This window comes from Pseudopodoces humilis, chromosome 9 (genome assembly GCF_049639895.1).
Source record: "Pseudopodoces humilis isolate 2021_Gansu_Grassland_sample_001 chromosome 9, ASM4963989v1, whole genome shotgun sequence".
In the NCBI taxonomy this organism is placed as follows: Eukaryota; Metazoa; Chordata; class Aves; order Passeriformes; family Paridae; genus Pseudopodoces; species Pseudopodoces humilis.
The window spans coordinates 24,833,279-24,852,666 of NC_142208.1; the positions used below are offsets into that span (position 1 = coordinate 24,833,279).

A 19,388-nucleotide genomic window follows, 5' to 3' on the forward strand; every position below is an offset into this window, starting at 1 on the left:
CCTTCGGCAGCGGGATGACCGTGCATGTGCGTGGCCGCCGCTGGGCCCCGGGCCGAGAGCGGCTGGGGGCAGAGAGCGGCCTCGGGCCGAGCGCGGCCCCGCCCGCAGCCGCCGCTGTTGCTGCGATACCGGCGCGGCGCTGGCTGCGAGCTGCGGCCTCGGCACCGCCGCGGGCCCGGGCCGCCTCCGCCCCGGCACCGGCACCGGGACCGACCCTGACCCTCTGCACCGAGCCCGCCACCTCCACCCGACGGCAGCATGGCTGAGGTAACCTGTAACCTGCCCCTCCCTTCCCTTCCTGACCCTGGGCAGGACGAAGGCTGCACCTCAGGATAAGGCCGACATCATCACCTGTGTATCATCTATAGCCATATACCATGTTTATGTGTCTCCTGTGTGAGCAGAGCTCAGTTATGTTCTGTGTTGAAAGTAGGAGCAATCAGGCTACTTGTTCCCAGGCAGAAATAACTCTTAAATTTTCGGAGCAGCTGCTACTTATAAGATCGTGGGTGTGATTCCCACCCTGCCTCTCCCCTCATTACTGCTCGTCTTTTAACTCCATTGACAATCGCAAACACGATCAAGATTGAAGTACCTGAAGGGTGCCTACTAGAGAGCTGGAGAGTGAATTTCACAAGAGCATGTAGTGGGGACAGGACAGAGGGAAGCAGATACAAGCTGAGAGTAGGGTTAGATTAGATATGAGGAGAAAATTCTTTATTGTGAGGGTGGTGAGGGACTGGACAGGTTGTCCAGAGAAGTTGCAGCTGTCCCATCCCTGGAAGTCTTCAAGGCCAGGTTGGATGGAGCTCTGAGCAATATGGTCTAGTGGAAGGTCCATGGCAGGGAGTTGGAATGAGATGATCTTTAGGCCCCTTCCAGCCCATTTTGTGATTCTGTGGTTTGGAAAGGAGGATGAAATGAGAAGAAAGCTATGAGTCCCAGAGCAGGTTTGAAGGAGGGATGTGCTAAATTTCAGCTCACAGCTGGTTGTTCTTTGATGCTGGAGTGTGGGCTGCAGCCCTTGAGGTTTTCCTGCTGATAGGAGATCTGTTTCCCTATCCTAGTGAGACCACCTCAGAGATGTATTTGCAAGGATTTGGCATCAGAACTGAGTTATATGAAAAACGTCTTCTGTGCAAAGTTTAACAGTAGCATTTCCCACAGAGGAAGGACTGGATTGTTTTGGCATTATGGGAGCTTTGAGACGTGCTGCAGGTCTCTTGCACTATCTGGATAGAAATCATAAACTAATCCGACTTTAGAGGGTAGAGAGCTGGGCAGAATTAGGGCTAAAATATTGTGTTTCCTCAGTAGTTGATGCATTATTCTAACACTATCACAATGATGGTATTTTATAGACTTTAAGCTGTTATGGGACTCAATTACAAGACCTTTGGCTGGTAAAGCACAAGTTATTTCAGTAAAACTGGGGGAGATGTGCTTGAAAAATAGCCTACAACATGCAAGAAAAAGAACTGTTATTACAGAAAATTTTTGTCGTGATTTCTTAGTTATGCTAAGAAATATACTCAGTATATTACTTTTTTGTGTTCTGGGGTCATAAGTGAGATGCTGAATTCTTCCTGTTTCTTGACTGTTTCACTCAGGAAAAGTCTGACAAACCATATCTCGAAGAAAGTGCCTTTGAAGCACTGGAAAAAGACTCTCAAGAATTCATCAGTATGCTGAACAGAGATGAAGCTCTGGAAAAATTCCGTGTTGAATATGAGAAGCTCTTTGCTATTATGAAGAAGTCTCGTGAAAATGAAAGACATCTCATGGAGAAATGCAGGAAGCTGAGTGCTGAGCTTGTGGAGAAATCATCTAAAGTAGCTGTGCTCACCAAACTTACTCATGATGATGGGGAAACTATATCATCATTGAAGTCGGTAAAGTGTTGAATAGAATGAATTATGATCTGAAATTATTAATGAAAAACATAGTAATAAGAAAAGCACCTGCAAGAACACTTGATTTTATGTAAACATCTAGCTGGAGGACTGTGCATAGAGCTGGCATCTCCAGTTGTTTTGTCTCTGCTTTGCTTTGTTTGCTTAGCCTGGTATATTTACAGGTTTCGGTCAAATTCTGTGTTTATTTGCACTAAACCAACTCTGTCAGCTTTCAAGTACTCACTATAGCTTTTGTTTAAGCTTTCCCTCTGTAAAATGGCACATTTCCAGCTTAATGTACAGTTTTTGATTCATTAATACTTTTGCAGGGCTGCTTGGATGTTAACTATTGCCAGAACATAAAAAAGGTCTACTTTTTGTTGAAATACAGATTTTAGGCCAGGGAAGTAACAACTTATATAAATAAATGTTTCACAGTGCTTTTGAAGAGGAATCCTATATAGCATTTCAGTGTGATTTCACCAGTTTACTCTTGATGTGTTGTTTGTTATTATGGATTTAAACTTTGTCGAATCAAAGTGCTTGGCTCACTAGAAACAGTTGATGTTTTTAGGCTTACAGTGAATTTTCACTGTCAGAAACCTAAAGCTGCCAAGTGATCATAAGACTGTAGTGGAACTTTATTCTGATGATTTAAAAGCTTAGCTTTGTGATACCTAGATAGGCTTTAACTTAGCACTTATTTGGGAAACCTCCATGCCTTACATTAAAGTGTTTTGTTCCAGTAAAATAAAGTCCGTGTAGCAATCCAGAGTGACTTTTGAGCACTACAGAAATAGAAGTTCTTTGAAGTGAAGTTTCTTGTCCTTAGAATTATGAAGAAAATACATTCAGAATAAATATAAGCAGCAGCACTGTCATCATATGGCTGCAGCTTGCAAATCCGTGGTACTGCCCAAAGCCTCTTCAAGGAGGAGGAAAAGCATGGAAAATCTTGTTGATTTTCACTGCTGCTAATCAAAACCTGGTAGATGAACGTCAGGGACCACTATGATCCTTATAATTTCCTTTTTGCTATTACATGGCAATACCATGCGTGTGAACAGTAGGAGAGGTGATCCTTCAAGATGTTCCCAAACTGAGGAGACTCTGTCTTGGTAACGTCATAAAACTGAGGAGTGGAAATGATGGGAAAATAAGAGCCTTTCCAATTTCACCAGATAATTTGAAGCTCAAGCAGGGTATGACTGAACCATACCGCCTACGATTGAACCCATTAAGTGATTTTCTAGGGGAAAAGCTGCTTGACAATATGATCCTGCTAGAAGTGATGTTCAATGCACAACATGGGGTGTTTCATTTCTAGTGGCGTGCTGTGAGCCAGGCACACCAGCTGACGTTTTTCAGTTTGGTTATGAATATTAGTCCTTCTCTTAAAGGTTCAGGAGTTATTTGGATATTGTTTAAAATGTTCATGTCTCATGAGAGGCTTTGCTTGGTAAACCCTTTATATTCCATGATATTCTTCTTTCTGAAAGAAAATTCTATGAGAGCTGTAGTATCTCACTACGATTTTGTTAACATTCAAAAAACATGTTTCCAGTGTATCCAAGGTAAGTGTTGAAGGAAGTTCAGGTGCTAAAGTAGCCAAGATGATATTCTTCAGTGCTAAATTAAACAATCTGTACCACATTTTAATTATTTATAAACCATAAAAGAATCCTGATGGGGCTGTTCCTGTAAAAATGGTATAGTTGTTCCAAATTAAGGCCCTAAATCTTGGTGACTTGATGGGTCATTAGGGTAAGAAATAAAGGTTGCAGAAGAAAAATTTTTTTCCATGTGAAGCCTGTTTGTAATCAGTAGGGTTTGTTTGGGGCAGGGGTTAAGCGCACAGATCAGTGGCTGGTGGGATGTGGGTCAGTGATAATCAGTAGCTGTTAACTGTCAGGTGGCAGTTAAAGGATCTGTTTTGTAGTTTTAATAAACTGGACATAACAGTCTGCAGTTTACAGTCATATCAAAGGAGCAAAGGGCCAAGCTAATCATGAAGAGAATACAATTCTATTTCTCATGGCTAGGGACACTGATCCACGAGTCTGCACTGGAAGAACGCTAGGAGAGGAATTTATAGGAGCTTTACTGCCCTGCTTGAAATTACCAAATTTTCAATTTCCAGGCGTATCAATCCAATATAATAAGAAAGCGTTCCATTAATTCTCAGTTTCTGAGCAATGAATCTGATGTGATCTTTTGGGGTATTTAATGAAAGTAAAGTAAAGCAGTCACACTTCCTAAGTTTTGCTTCACAAGTTCCAGAGTTCAGTACTTCTCCAAAGAATTTGAATGATGCCAATGGCAAATATCCAATGTACTTCCTTTAATTATGCAAGACTGCCATGCATTACCTACCTATCTTGTACTGCAATTACCCTATGTTGCTGACACACTGCATTCTTTCACACTGAATAACAGTAGGAAGATTTCTTCTGTGAAAACTTCCATTGTCAAAATTTTGCTCTTTTTTACCTCTGAAAATAATGGATCTATCAATCTGCTCTTACACTAGAAGACAACCAAGATGCAAGTGCAAGGAAGCTCAGTTTTGCTGATGTTGAAGTCTGTAGAAAATTCTTATTTAGATTTTGCATATTAGTGTGGCCATCACCCTTGTCTTCTTACTTTATTGATAAAAATTGGTATTATCAATACAAATTCAATACAAGTCTTTACATTCCAAAGATAAAGTTCAAAAAGCACAGGTTAGGGTGACCTGATATCAGTGCTTATCTGAATGGCCTCACTGACTTCAAGAGATCACTTTTGCAAATACTAATAAGAACAAAATACTTTCTGGAGCCACTAAAACTTTTCAGAGGCTGTATTGATTCTATTCACCAAAACTCCAATCACAATGATTTAATTCACCAATTTTAATCACAGTCTAATCAGCCAGCATGAAGCTCTGATTTAAGTAATCGGCTTTAATCTTATTTTCAATTTGCATTTTTCTAGAGAAATGGTGGTTGTCTCTTACTGATTGACAAATCTGAAACACTTTTATTTACATTTATGTTTTATGCTTTTCTGCTAGTCAACATGACACACTGTGTCTTCGTGCCATTATTTCAGCCCAATATGCATTTATTTAAATTTCAGAATTGAGCATTTTGTGTAAGATATTAATGAATGAAAAACTTATAATTTACTAGATAATACTTAATGCTTTATCTGTGATCATTGCTGCATTAAACAGAAATTAGAACTCAAAATGTATGACATAAAAAATGATTTTATACATAAAACTGTTTTAAAATGCATGATACATAAGTGAAAAAGCACAGTTTTCCAGCTAAATTTTGAACTTAGTAATTTATTTAGTAATTAAAATACTGTTCATAGGTAGTGAGTTTGACTGTAATTTTCAGCATTTCTGAGCAAGGAAAGCCCATTGTTTAACACTCTATTAGTATGTGTGGAAAAAAATGAAAAGCAAAAATTCCTGATCTTTATGTTACAGATGGTTTCTCAAATTCGGATATGCTGAGCTAATTGAATAAATAAAATGGAAATGTATTCCCTCTGCAGTTGGTGGAGGCTACAGATGTTATACTTCGTATTCTTTCAGCAAAATCTGGTAGCCTGTTACTTCTGTTAGTTCTATTGTTTGAATTTTTAATTTAGGCAGTAAACAGCTAAATATTACATATATTTGATTTTTTAGGGTTCCATAAATATATTAACAATATACTATAACATAGGTGTCATAATTTAAGTAGGGTTGATTTTTTTTAGAAACAGCAATGTCAATTACAATAAAAAATTTCTGTAAACAATTTGATGTAAATTAAATTATTTTCTTTTCTTCATTGTGGAGATGGTTTCTAAAGTATTTTTTTCCTGACCCAATTTCAGATGATGGAAGTAAGTGTTGAAAGGGATATTATGGCCTAATATAATGATGCTTCTATTTGTCTTTCCTTGGGGAGACCCTAGAGCTAGTGTAGAACTGCATAGCCACACTTGGGGTCTAAATCTGTACAAGTCTGTGAAATCCAGAACTGTGCTAGGAACCAGCTGAGAAAAGGGCATCATGCTGTGATTTGAAGCTCAGAGACTTCTAATGTAAAAGTAGTATCTTCATTATTTACTGAGACTTCAGGAACTTTCCTTCCAGTCCAGTTACTTGCTGAATTTATGCTTTTTTTAAAGCACAGTATTCCAGAAATTGTAGAAGCTTCATTCGAACCTGGCAAGGAATAAACTTTTTTTTTTCTTTTTTTTTTTTTTTTGATTCATAAGAATCTGATTCAAAGGAGAGAGATGCAGAAGAAGTTAAAAAATGAAGTGAATCCTCCTCCCGTATCCTGTTTGTGGGTATTAAACCCTAGACTTGTGAGAGGTGCACAAATATGTCATTTAAGTAACTCCATGTGCTAAAATTTGGCATAGGAATTGTGCCTTGTCTAAATAAGTAGTTAAAATCAAATTACACTAAGTCCTTTCAGATGAAAATGAATAAAAAGGCAGAAAAGTTGAGTAATATCTTTTTCTCATCCAAATCAAGTTGGATGTTCATTGTCCTAACAGCTAATAGGAATTTTACAGACATGAACTATTTAAGTAGGTGATACCTTTGTGGGCACTAAATTGTCAGTAAGCTTTTACTGATATTTGTAGTAAACACACAATTAAAGCCTCACAGAGTGAAATTTGAGAATGTTTAGATCTGTGTGTTAAAGAAAATGTATTAGAGCTTTTCTGGTATAAACTGACCTAGTCTGAATGGCTCTAAATGTTTACTATGCTCTCAACCAAAACAAAAGATATCAAGTAAGGGGACTGTTGTGAACCTAATCATGAAAAGGCACCAAAATCTATTTTCTCAACTAAGAAAAATGCAAGGCAATTAATTTCTGATTTGTGGTTATTTTAAAACACAATTTATGTAATCATTTTCCATTTCATTCCTAGGAGCTTGAAAAGGCCTGGAAAATGGTGGATAAAGCCCATGAAAGGGAACAGAAAACTAAGGAAACAATTAATTCACTGAAAAAGGAAATTTCACGCCTAAATACTTTGATGAAGGAAAGAGCTGGACAGGAGAACAAGTAAGTTTTCCTCAGGGAGAGGGAAAGCCTGATCTGATTTTCTATCATTCTATACCTTGTTTAGCCATGTAGACATGGTGGAAAACAGAGATCTTTTCTGCCTTCTAGTTTTCTCATGAATACACATTTATTTGTCTGTGTGTTTATGCAGTGAGCAAGTACAGAATCATGCTCTGAGTTCATTCAGTGTTGGATTAAACTGAGAGATCAAATAAAATGAATACTATGCACTTTCTCAGTATGTGTCATATTGCTTTATCTGACACTCTTCAGCATACTTTGAAAATAGGATCCTGTCAACATTTTTACATTTCACAGCAGCAAGGTCAAGTAGATAAATCAAGAAGGTAGGACACTTGATTTCTCTTCTGTTCCTAGCTTTGTTAGAAGGCTTTAACACTGTTTGTGTTCTTGTTTGTTTTTTATATTTATAAACTTTCAAGATTGTTTTGTTTTTTTAGCCAAACACACATAGAGGGACCTAGACTGAGATGGAGCCTCTAAGCTACTGCATTGTGCACATAATAATCATCATCTGGAGCTGTTCAGAAGCTCTCCAGAATCTACTGTTTGTAGTATCAGGTTGTAAGAGACTGCTTATGCTGTAACATTGAGTTAAACTCAAAGATAAGATTAGGTGTGTTGACCCTATGGCCTGTGCACTTTCTACTGAAATTGCTGATGGTTGGCCCTCCTGATTATGGCTCAAAATTTTTACAAAGTTTAAGGTATTTATTTATAATATGCATACAGGATATATATGGGACATGCTTGTCTCTGCACTGTGTATCCAGGCTGCAAAAACAGGTCTTCAGTGTGCTCAGACACTTCTCCCTCCAAGGAATGTGCCAGCACATAAACAACCTGGGTCTGTCAGAAATCTTTTACCTTTTGTCCCTGAAATGTTCTGGACCTGTTTAACAGCTTTCCTTGGGTCTAAAAGCTTGTTCATCCAACCTCTCCCAGTATAACTCTCTGTAGAAGTTTTCTTTCTCTGGCTGCTTTTTACATTTTCCTGCAAGATCCAGGAGCTGTTACTTTGCCAGTACCTCACTCGTGTTTCCAGCTCTGCCCAGGCTGCTGACACCTGCCAGTTTACAATTTTGTCTTGAAATTCCCTCTGTATTGCACTCTGATTCCATCCTTAAATACTCTGTTCAGTGACAAGGCCATGAGACTAAGTAACTCCTTTACAGATTTCAGCTTTGAAAACCCTATAATCTATTAGAACAGTTAGGCTGCTTTTTAAGACTGAGCTTGCACCCACAGCTTGGACTTCTTTTCATATTGTAAATGTGTCAAAACAAAGAGTCAGTTTTTATTTTTACATTATGTGATGACTGTAAGACATAACCTAGTTAGGTGTCCGGTCAGGTAAGGCACAGAGAGATTGGTTACAACAGTGCAACACTTTTGGTCCCTGACTAATTTTGCAGTGGGCATAGAAGAGGGAATTTTTTTCCCCTATTACCTTTCTGGGAAACAGAAGGCTTATTCAGACCCATGAAGATGTGATAAAAAAGGAAAGAGTTTTGACTTGGTTGATGGTGACTCTGATCACAGTAGATAATGCATGTAATTCAGTTGACCATCAGTCTTAATACAGAGGAGTTTAAAATGGAAAAAAAAAAAATAAACTCCTCTTTCTCACAAAAGTCTTTCTCTGGCATAGGAGGAAGAGCAGAAACGGCCTGTGACACTGCTTGACTGTTATTTCCTTGCTTCCAGTGTTGATGATTTGCTAAGATTGCAAGAAGAGGTAACAGAGGAGCGAGACCAATTGTTGTCAGAAGTCGTGAAGTTACGTCAAGGTCTCACTGAAATCACAGAGCAGCAGCAGGAAACAGAAAAGGCAAAAAATGAGGCAGAGCAATCCGTTTTGCAGGTCTGTACTGATCACCAGATGGTGATTTTAGGCTTTGTCCTGAGCATTTCTCCACACTTGCAGTTGATCTCCAGTGACTAGTATGCTACTACCTGTTCTTTCACCTCTTAAACATTTTCAGGAGTGCTCTGAATGGACTCTGCTGTGAATGACTTTTATATTTTTCTGTAATTCTAGGCTATGTACTTTGCAAAGCTTATTGTCATGTACCAGTTGCTTCCATAGCTTCCCAATACCCCAATGAGGCCAAGGTTGCTTTTTGTGAATTGTAATCATCTTTAATGCTGAAGAAATGGGATGTTTTCTGTATTGTAAATCCTTATGCCTCTAAAGAGACACTTACAACATAGACCTGGAATGAAGATTCTTGGTCCCTTGCTGTTGGCAGTGGTTGCCATATTATGAGATACTATAATTTTTAAGAATGTATCAAAATCTGACCTAAAAAATATTGAAGTTATTTTTTCTCCTTTATGGAAAGCTTTTACAGATCTTTACTTTTTTTCATGGTTAGGGACCTCCTACTTTCTTCTTTACACTGATTCTGGATTAAAATTTTTCAGCTTAATTTTTTCACCACGCAATTGTCTGTAGAGAGCAGTCATACTCCATCTCAGCCTTACATTGAGTTGGGCTTTCTGTTTTCCTGACCATCTGAATAGACAGTTGTTTTTTTGTGATCAGTATGTATGGCTTTCTTGAAATGTATAGAGCAACTAGAGATAGAGAAGGCTGAGGATCAGTGGAATAGCCACTGAATGGAAAGTAGAAAAAGATGGAAGATGGGATACAGAACTCTGATATATCAAATATATAAGCATAATAATGAGAAATTAAAGAATTAATGCAGAATATAAATAGGGGCTGGAGTGAGACACCAGGAGAAAGGAAGAGTAGAAAATAACACTTAAGCAAAGAACAGAGAAGAGGTAGAAGGAGCATTTGGCTTTCAATTTTTTATAAATCACAAATAGGAAAGTAATGATCAGTCTAAGTTTCATGCACAGAAATTGTTTCTATTTCTAAAGCAGATTACTGGGAATGTACTAGAAGAGAATATAAAATCTTTGTTTTTCTGACAGCATTGTGGGCATAAGAGAAAAGAGTCAAAACTTGTTGAATCTTGGCAGCCTTAATCTTCTGATGCACACTTCATCAACCCTTAAATTTAAAGAATTGTTACAGCATTTGTAATCACCTCCCATTCTCCCAGTATGAAATTATTCTCCACTTCAGACTGCTTAAATGACAATGGCTCTTTGAAGATTCTATTGAAGACCCTGTCAGTTCTGGCAACTGTTCATCTCTGGGTTCAGAGGGGGAGGAATCTTTAAGCAAAGAACATCTTTCAATTGCTGGTCCCTGGCTGAACCAAGTATTTCCATATGGATCAGCCCCCTGTGTCTCCTCTCTGCTGATTCTGCTCCATCAAATTTTTTGTGGAGGGAGAGAGCAGGATTCACAAGACAGTCTATTAAGTATGAGAAAAACTTCCTCTTTCAGAGTTCCCACGTAGGAACTTTGAGAATAGAAAGATTGAGACCAGTTGTGAAAATGAACACTGGTCTGACATCTCTCTTTCCTTTAATATCAGTGTAATAAATGTTTCTGCTAGTCAGAGAGAATAATAAAAAGAAAAATCCTTGCAATTCAACATCAAACCCCAATTAATTTTAATGCTGCCTTCAGAAAGTACCATTTTGCAAGTAACTTATAACAGTAAAGATGTTTGTGCCACTGCATCTCCAGACTAATGCTTTTGTGTTTGAGCTGTATCAGACCCTTCTGTCTGGGTGAACTGACTGGTGTTTAACAAATTTTTGTCATCAATAAATAGCGCCCTCATGCAGAATTTTTTGTTCAACCATTAGAAAATGTAATTACTTCTGAGAAGATCTGGCATACAGTGGTGGTTTCAGTAATATAGAAGCTCTTGTTTTTTGAAATCAAGCATAGTCAGAGAGGTGAGAGGAATTGTTTTCCTGAGTAAGAGGCAGCAGAATTTAAAATTTTTTTCTTCTCTATTATTATAGCTTCAGCAAGACATCCAGCTGCGTCAAAGTGAGGAATTACGAGAGACACGAAAGAAGGAAAAAATGGAGACTGAGCTGAAAAATCTTCTAGATGAAATGGATAACAAGGAAGCTGAGGTGCAGAAGTTACAGCAAGAAATAGAGAACAACAAAGAGAAACAAATGGAAATAGAAAATAATCTTAGAGAGCAGAAGGTAGGGTACATGGCACTGTATTCATCAGGTCTAAGATTAGAGTAAAAAGTGTAATTAAGAAAAGAAGAAAATGGATTTTCCTGAAAGGAGAGGGAGGGAGAATATTCTAAGTTATTACATTTTAATAAACACTTATTTTTATATAAATATTGATTTACTAATAAATAAGTATGTAAAGCTTGCTGACAGATTTCAGATAGATTTCTCACAGAAATCGGTAGTGGATCGCAATGATATTGTTCATCTTGAAAAATCACAGCAAATGAGACAGTCTGTGAAGAGCATGGATGATCTATAGGAGCAGGAGACTGCCAGGTTGGACTTCTGGCTGAATTGCCAGTTTTGCTACTAATTGTGTCTAGTGGCATTGGTAAAATAGTTTTACCTCTATCCCCTTCTTTCTTTTTTTTCACAATAATTTTTATCTGCTTCTCGAGCCTGTGAAAGGGCAAGGAACTGTCTTCATAAACCTTTTTGATTGATTGTCCTCATTCTGTTTCTAAAAACTATCTGGATGTGTCCTAACACAGTGTTCTGCAAGTGTGTGAATTTTCAGGTTTTCAGTCCATTTCCCCTGACTTTGAGAAACTCTCAGAGAAGCAATTTCAGTAAATGGCAGGGGAGATCTCATCACTGTAAACCAGTCCTACCTCAAGGGAAACTTCCTTGTGAGTTCTGTGTGTCTTGTAAATTTATGACTTTAATGGCTTTTTCTTTCCTTCTGGTCCCTGATTTGAGAAGGTAGAGGTCTGTGCCAATTTTTAGTCAACACATAGTCATAATAAAATACTCAATATAAAAAGATAGAGAGAAGACTTGATTATTTCTCTGAATATCACTGATTTGATATAGCTTTTGAGGGCAGCTCCATCATCTGCCATAGCAATCACATTGTTTGTAGAATTCTTGGTTCTGTTCCATTCTTCCTCCTTTTTATAGTCTCTTTCAGCCTTTCAAAGTGTAGATTTCAGGGACATGCAATTATCCAAACTGTCCTGGAAACCAAGAGTTCACATAAAGAGCTATGTGGGCTAATTTAACCAGACTCTTGCATTGCCTTTCTTGCCTGTGCTGGCTTGAGGGTGTCTGTGAAGGTCCTGAATCTGAAGGGTCTTTTTTTAGAAGTCTGTCCAAAACACAGGCTGTCCAACTCTGCAAGGGTCAGAGTAGAGATCTTCAAAAGAAGGTGACACAACTATTGCTCTTCATCAGGTTATTGTCTCAATTGAATTGTAGTTGTTTGTAATGCCTGATATTTTTTTATTCTTATTCTTATTTTATTAGAAGTTTCTAATGAAATACGCTTTCTTGCATGACATTGAAAATTGTTTGATACAGCTGCTATGAGCTTTATCCCACCCCTGTCCAAGACTCAATAAAAGATTGCCTGAAACAGTGTTATCCTGACATTTGCAATATAAAAAAGAGTATTCCTTGTTTTTACACTAGATTCTACTTCTCTTCCTTTCATATTTTTTAAGGAAGCAATATATATTGACTTCATCAGGAGTGAAAAATATGATGGTTGTTCATTCCTCATTTATATCTGTAATATCTGTGAGGAAATTTCCATCAAGCAGAAGATAAATCTGGTAGCTCCAGTATTGAAATATGTGTTCTGTACAGAAACCACAAAACCACTATTCCAGATATTTAACTGAAGACAAATTAAAGAACAAAATGCTTTGTCCTGGTCTCAGCAAACCCTGTACCCAGAGAAATGTTATCAGCACATTAATGTAGGATGCTTTCTCATAAAACAGAGCTCCCCTGCCCTCTACCGATTGATGATTTGAATCTCGTTTTCAGTAATTGTATGTAGCAAACTGTATTATGTGATGGTTGCCAAATGCCTAACGAGATTTAAAATATCTATCTACCACCTGCAATAAAGACCTGCTAAGCTTCCAGAAAAGGAAGATGACACTGGATGTGTTGCTCATTAGAAATTATAATTTCTCCATGTCATTATGACCATGTATCATATTTAGTAATTTCATTAACAGTGAAGACTGGTTTTTAAGCAGACAACAATCTGCAGCAGCTTTTATCTTCTGGGTAGCAGGAAGGTTCTGTCTTCAGGTGTACGTAGATATTGTAATGAGATTTAGAAGAATTAATAGGATTGTTCTTTAATCTAACAGATCTTGAATGAAAAAGCTGGTAAGGAACTTGAGCAATTGAAGATGAAATATCAAAAACTCACAGAAGAGAGTGGGCAGCAGAATGCAATGATTGATGATGTGATGAAGGACATCGGTCAGAAGACGGCACAACTGAAAGTAAGTTCCGGAAGGTGCATCCTACCAGCTGTATCATTCCAATGACATCTTACTGCTTGGAACAGGGATGACTTCAGTCCTTGTCCTGATGGTTCCCCAGTGGTAGTTTTGGAGGAAACATGAGTAGTTTTTAGGAATAGGTCTGGCTGATGCTGGATGCTGTTCTTTCTATGGCAGTACCATGGTCATGGTAATCTCCATCCCTCTCATCTGACAACGTAGCACCTGTTTTCCTGGAGAAGTTGTTTCATAAAACACATGAACCAAAATGCTCAATACACTCTATTCATAAAGGATACATGGTCACAAACATGGAGTCTCTTCAATCCTGGGATCTTCAAATAAGAGCAATGACTTTCTTACAATGACTAACGTAATTTAAATTTTGCCAAAATCCACTGAAAAATATTAATAAATTATAACAATGGTGTCCTGGATAGCTTGCACTGAAGGGAATTGCTTTCAGCACAAAATTTCTTTCCCCCCAGTGTCAGTTGAGAAAGTTAAATGTAAGTAACCAAGATGGTGTTTACTTTCAGATCTAAATGGTTTTGTTACCTGACTTCACATTACTTAGGTCATTTTATACAACTTACTACTTAAGTCATTGTATACAACTTTATACAACAAGTTTCAGTTGAGGAAGAATTAAAGGATTCCTGCATATTTTTTTTAGGGTACTTTGAGAGCACTTGACAAAGTGTAATGTATAGATGTTGGATGCTATTATGCTATTTACCATATCTTGCATTTTGTGTCACCATTGGAATTAAAACACTAAACATTAGAAAATTCAGGTAGAAAAGAATTATCTTCTTGAGTTTTATTGAGTATAACTAATTCACCTAAATAAAGGGCTTGTTTGCCAACAGAGACTGTTAGTCTGATAGAAACTAACCCCTGTCAGATTAAAAGCTCAGTTCACAATTGATACAACATAGATGATTCTGATTCGGATCCTTAATGGAGGATGGTAGGAGCTTTCTTTCTGTTTTATAGTATTAGGCAAACTGAAGGATGTTTTTCTTACCTATTTTACTGTCTCTTCCAGGTTATCCAGTTTTATCATTACCAATACCATCATTGTTAAAACTTTACAAATATGACTTATATCTGGGACTTTGGAGTATCAGAGGATTTTGATTCTATGATCTTATCCTGATTTTAGGAAAAGTTGCTGGAACTTTGAGTTGTGCACATGGACTTCTGGGAACAAAAAAATAGAAGATACTACCCAGTTAGTAGTTAAGCCAGCTGCCAAAGCCAAAGTTATGAGCCCTTATGAGTCATGATCGGGGGTGCAGTTTTTGTAGGGATTGTGCCTGCAATACCATCCTGCAGTCTGCTGAGTGCTGGGCAATGTCAATTGTCAAAGTACTCTTAAGGCACTTTGAAGGTTATTGTCAGTAAGAACTGAAGAGATTTCCATTTTCCCAGAGGATGCTTCATAGCAGGATTCCCCATCCCACAGAATCAGTATCTGAGGCTGTAAGTGGAACACTATAGTCTGTGATGGCTGTAATACCTACTTCTTAAAAGGAAAAAGACTGATTGCTGTTGTGATTATTTGTTATGTTTCCCAGTAACCAGTTATGCAGCATTTTGATTGATTATTTTTTTGTCTATTGTATAGTGAATGAGAAAGACTCTAGATTTTGCTTTTTCTTTAAAGCCACAGGTTATAAAAGAGATAGGGGTAATACATACCTGCTATTTAGGGACATGCAATCAGACCACACTACAGATATCCTTCTCATCATAGTCACTGTGCTTAGTACTTCAAATGAAAGTAGAGCTGCCTGTTTTTAATCTACTGGTCTAATTGGGTAGTGCTGTGTGAGGTTTGCAGCTGGAGGTTCTTTATTGATCATCTTCAGCCCTAAAGTGTAAGATTTGATTATAATTTTCCTTTCCCAAGCTGGTTTTGTTTAAATTATTTTAAATGTTGTTCAATTAGCTAATTATCTTTCTGCAGCTGACCCACAGAATTTATAGCTTTCTTCCTGAGATTCATGGAGTAAGTATACACCAAATAAAAAAGCATTTTGTTCTTTATTTCTGTGGATGCTTTCTCTCCCCTTCCCTTGTTGCTGTTCTGTAGGAGATAGAGGATGAAGCGGCTCAGATGCACCTTGAAATTTCAAAGCTGAGCAAAATGAGAGATGTTCTCCAGAATAAGCTGCGTACTGCAGAGGAACAAAAGGTTGATGCAGAACATGAAAAAAATATGCTAAAAAATCAAATAATCAGACTGGAGAAAGGTAGGTGCCTAACAGATAGGTGGATCTGTTTTCTGAGTTCTTCCAGATTATTCTAGGTACGCAAATAAATAAAAGCATTAACATCAGCTAATACGTAGGTTTGTAAAACCTGTTCACAGCTAATTGAACTGATCATGTAATGTTAAGGCTTTAAAAAAAGTCCAGTGAATTGTTTCTGCATTTTTAACAGTTGTACAATTTGAACCCAGAATTCATTGTCTTTTCTCTTTTTCTCTAGAGTTAGAGACAGCCAAAAAGCAGGCAGAGGCTGACAAGAGAACCATAGATGGGCTTGTGAGGGAAAGGGATATGCTAAACCAGGTGAGTTTGCATTAGTCATATTGATAAGCCTCAGAGCTTGAAAATGAAAAGCCTATAGCTTAACATTCACATCAACACAAAAATGTAAAATACATAACGTTAAGTTAAAGTCTTCAGATTTCCTTAAGCAGATGCACAAACTACTTCTTTTCTGTGCACTGAAACAGTGGTATTATCCATAAACACACAGAAGATTTCCAAGTTTTAATATATAAACCATCAGGGAGTTCAAACTGCAAACCCATTATTTGGTGTCCTAAGAGTTAGTTACATCTGTGCTTTTACACTCTGTATCTTATGAAGTTTAGTACTAATCTAGGCAAACTAAGTGTTTGCTAGTAAAAGAGCAGCCAAAGTGTTGATACATTGTGTTGCAGCTTGGCAGGCTGTTTGACTAGAAATCCTTGATTTTAGATCTGTTTCTCATACTGATGGTTTCCCATCATCCCAAGGTTCTTGTACTGCAACATAGCATCTCATGTTTATGGGCAGTCCTGAAGTGTTATCTACTAAATTCAATGCTAAAAGATGATTTCTGACATGCTTTATTTGGTGTAGATTCACTGTCCTGTGTCTTGAATCTAGCAGAGGCTCTGATTTGACAGGTAAAAAATATTTGTTTTGTACAGGGAAATAAATTTAAAGTGGGACCTGGAGGCTGATATGTTGATGTTTTCTGTTTAATATTTATGCAACATTTTAAAGTAAGCTTGGTTAATTTCAAGCTTTAATCTTCTATTTAAGACATTAGAAAGAAGTGTATTTGGCTTTATTAATAATGTGACTGCTATTGGCATGCTTTACAATTGAAATGCCTTAAAGCTGGTAAGGATTTTCCAGTCATTAGTTATATCCACTTGTAAACAATCCTGTCAGTTTTATTTTGTAATGCAGACACTTGTGTTTTAACTTCAAATCAGAAAAAGCTCCATTTAGCAGCTGTGCTAGAGATTTTGGTTTTTAAATCAGATTTGAGGTTTAAGTGTTTCAACTGAACAAATTAGATAAGGAATAATAACATTGAAAAGTCCATAATCCACTTTGACAATGGCATGCTTTTTTCATAGTGGTGACACTGTTGCATTTTCAGCTCGATACTCATTATTTTTTGTTCCCTATAGAACTTGATCAAGGCTACAAATGCTACTCAGAAGCAGATAGATTTGGTGAAGCTCCATGAACAGTCAAAACAGAACTTGGAAACAGAAATCCAAAGTTATAAGATAGAAGCTCAGAAACAAAGGAAGATTATTTACCAATTGGAGAAGGAGAGAGAGAGTTTCATCAAGGAAACAAGTGAGCTCAAAGAGAAGGTAGGAATAGCTCTTTGTGCAAGGGGTTCTTTCCTGTCTTACTCTCAGAACTGTGAAGATGATACATTAATTTTCCAACATGCTAGTGTAAGAAAGCTTGGATTGGTGGTCTTCGTACAGAGTACAAATTTTTCTTGTTGTCAAAGCTTGTTGCCTGCTACTGCTTCAGCTCTCTCTAGGGAAACCTTATCAATGGGAGAGAGAATTATTAGTACTGTGAGAGACTTGGAGTCCAGCCCTGTATTGCAGTGATTCAGCAATCTATTGAGAAATGAAGCTGGGGCTGGAGTTCAAACCAAGGCCTCTTGACTTCTTATACATGAGTCCCACAGATGAAACTCCTATATGCAGTTGGAAGTTATACTTCGATTGTCCTGTCTTATCTGCAAAGGACCTTATCTTGCATGCGACTGCTGTCCTAAAATCGAGGCCAGTGAGAGCTAACAGTGCTCAACATCTTTGTAAGGTACTTAACATTTTGAAGGCTTACTCCAGTATGTGAAAACATCTCAGCATGTTCAAGATAGACTGCAAAACAAGTTTTCTAGGAGCAGCTGCAGAGAAATACTGCATAAAATTTGTTGCTTGCTGCCCATTATTATGTATAACTTTATTCCTGATGGAGTAAAATCAGGCACGTTTTTAACATGTTCCATTAATTGCTGAATATCACATTGGAGATCCCTCCAAGGAGTTCATTGGTTTACTGGGATTGGCTTTCAAGTGGTTTCAACTCAGAAGTTATTTGCTATCTTTTCATGGTAAAATTATCCTTTCAACTTCATATGACCAGGGGCTTTTAAATCATTTTGGAATGGTATATGCTGCATTGCCTGGAATACCTCTTGTCATTTTCTTGTAAATAATTTTCCACACAAGTGAGATTTGTCTTTGTTGCAAAGTCATATTTTTCTTCTTTCCCTCATAGTGCATTTCTAACAGTGTAGAAATGAGTTAAGAACATTGTAAATTAGGGCCAGAGAGTAATTCATAACACTCGTAACTACAAGGCTCTTTCTTTTAATTCTGTATGGGGTTGCCCATGATATTTTGAGAGGGAGAATGACAAATGTTTGCTTGCTTGATTTTTCTTTTTTTCCCCCTGCCACTTTGGGTGTAAATTTTCTATCTTATAATATTTTCTTATAAGGCAGAGTCTCAGTAAATGGCTTATGACACTGTAGCTTGTATAATTTGTAGTTTGTATAATCATCCCTGCGTTGTGACTGCAAATTTCCAAAGGACTGGCAGGCTTCCTTGGCTCACCAAAGGGGCAGTTCCTGATTCTGCTTACAGGTGAAGAGCAGCAAGAATAGTTTTGAGCATGGGAGTATGTGAGACTCATGTCCTTCACGTCCAAATGCAGGGTAGGAGGACATAGGATAAGGATTATTATGTAAATAGGTAGTATTTAGGTTCACTGTTTGACCTATTCAGACTTGAGAAGTTGTGTCAAAACTCCAGGAGTCACTTCACAGCTGGTGGGAAATAAGCTACTGATGGCAGTTAGGCTATGGCTAGTCAGTGCTCTTCTGTCATCTTTTGCCACCAAGGTGGTTTTGCAGGAGATTGCACCCACCTTTGGAATTGCATAAGAGCTGGAAAAGAGCCAAACTCATCTAAGCCCAGAGATGTAGCCATACTGGCCCTGAAAGCTGTCTGGCTATTTATAGCAGCACATACTCTACAGAGCTGCAAAATTAATCTTTCAGAATCATCATTTACTATTAACTGATGAACAGAGTCAGCAAAGTTATATACACAACAGTAAAATATTCTTGGGGTGAGAATTCATGCATGACTTCCTTTTCTAACTATTGGCTTGGCTGACTACTTATTTTCAAGTCAGTTCCACTTGAAAAGTAAAAAAAAAAATCTGTTCTTTGCTCTTTGTTATGTAGCTTGTATTACTGGGTTCAACTTTTAGCAGATTTTTTTCCTTTTTGAATTGAAATTCTTAAATTATGAGATGTTGGTTTCTCTGTGTAAGGTTTAGGCTGCTGAAAAGGAGGCAGTGAAGTGTACCTTTCACCCATCTGAACTGTTCCCTGGCTGTGTTTTCTGAGGGGTCATGAAACCAGTCCTTAATATGTTGGCTTTTTTCAAATAAAGCCTTTTAAAATGTTAAGTT

The 19,388-nt window shown here is 37.6% G+C and overlaps 1 protein-coding gene across 3 annotated transcripts in view; it reads left to right on the forward strand.

Moving 5' to 3' along the window:
* Nucleotides 1-221: 221 nt before the first annotated feature.
* CFAP58 (cilia and flagella associated protein 58) overlaps nucleotides 222-19,388 on the forward strand; it is a 56,263-nt gene continuing 37,096 nt past the window's right edge. For all 3 annotated transcript variants that reach the window (XM_005520881.3, XM_088059794.1, XM_088059793.1), the window contains exons 1-9: nucleotides 222-267; nucleotides 1,611-1,892; nucleotides 6,831-6,967; nucleotides 8,696-8,852; nucleotides 10,886-11,080; nucleotides 13,225-13,362; nucleotides 15,464-15,623; nucleotides 15,862-15,944; nucleotides 17,066-17,257. In XM_005520881.3, coding sequence (XP_005520938.2) covers nucleotides 259-267; nucleotides 1,611-1,892; nucleotides 6,831-6,967; nucleotides 8,696-8,852; nucleotides 10,886-11,080; nucleotides 13,225-13,362; nucleotides 15,464-15,623; nucleotides 15,862-15,944; nucleotides 17,066-17,257 — 1,353 coding nt within the window. In that variant the 5' untranslated portion in view covers nucleotides 222-258. The remainder of the gene's footprint in view (nucleotides 268-1,610; nucleotides 1,893-6,830; nucleotides 6,968-8,695; nucleotides 8,853-10,885; nucleotides 11,081-13,224; nucleotides 13,363-15,463; nucleotides 15,624-15,861; nucleotides 15,945-17,065; nucleotides 17,258-19,388) is intronic.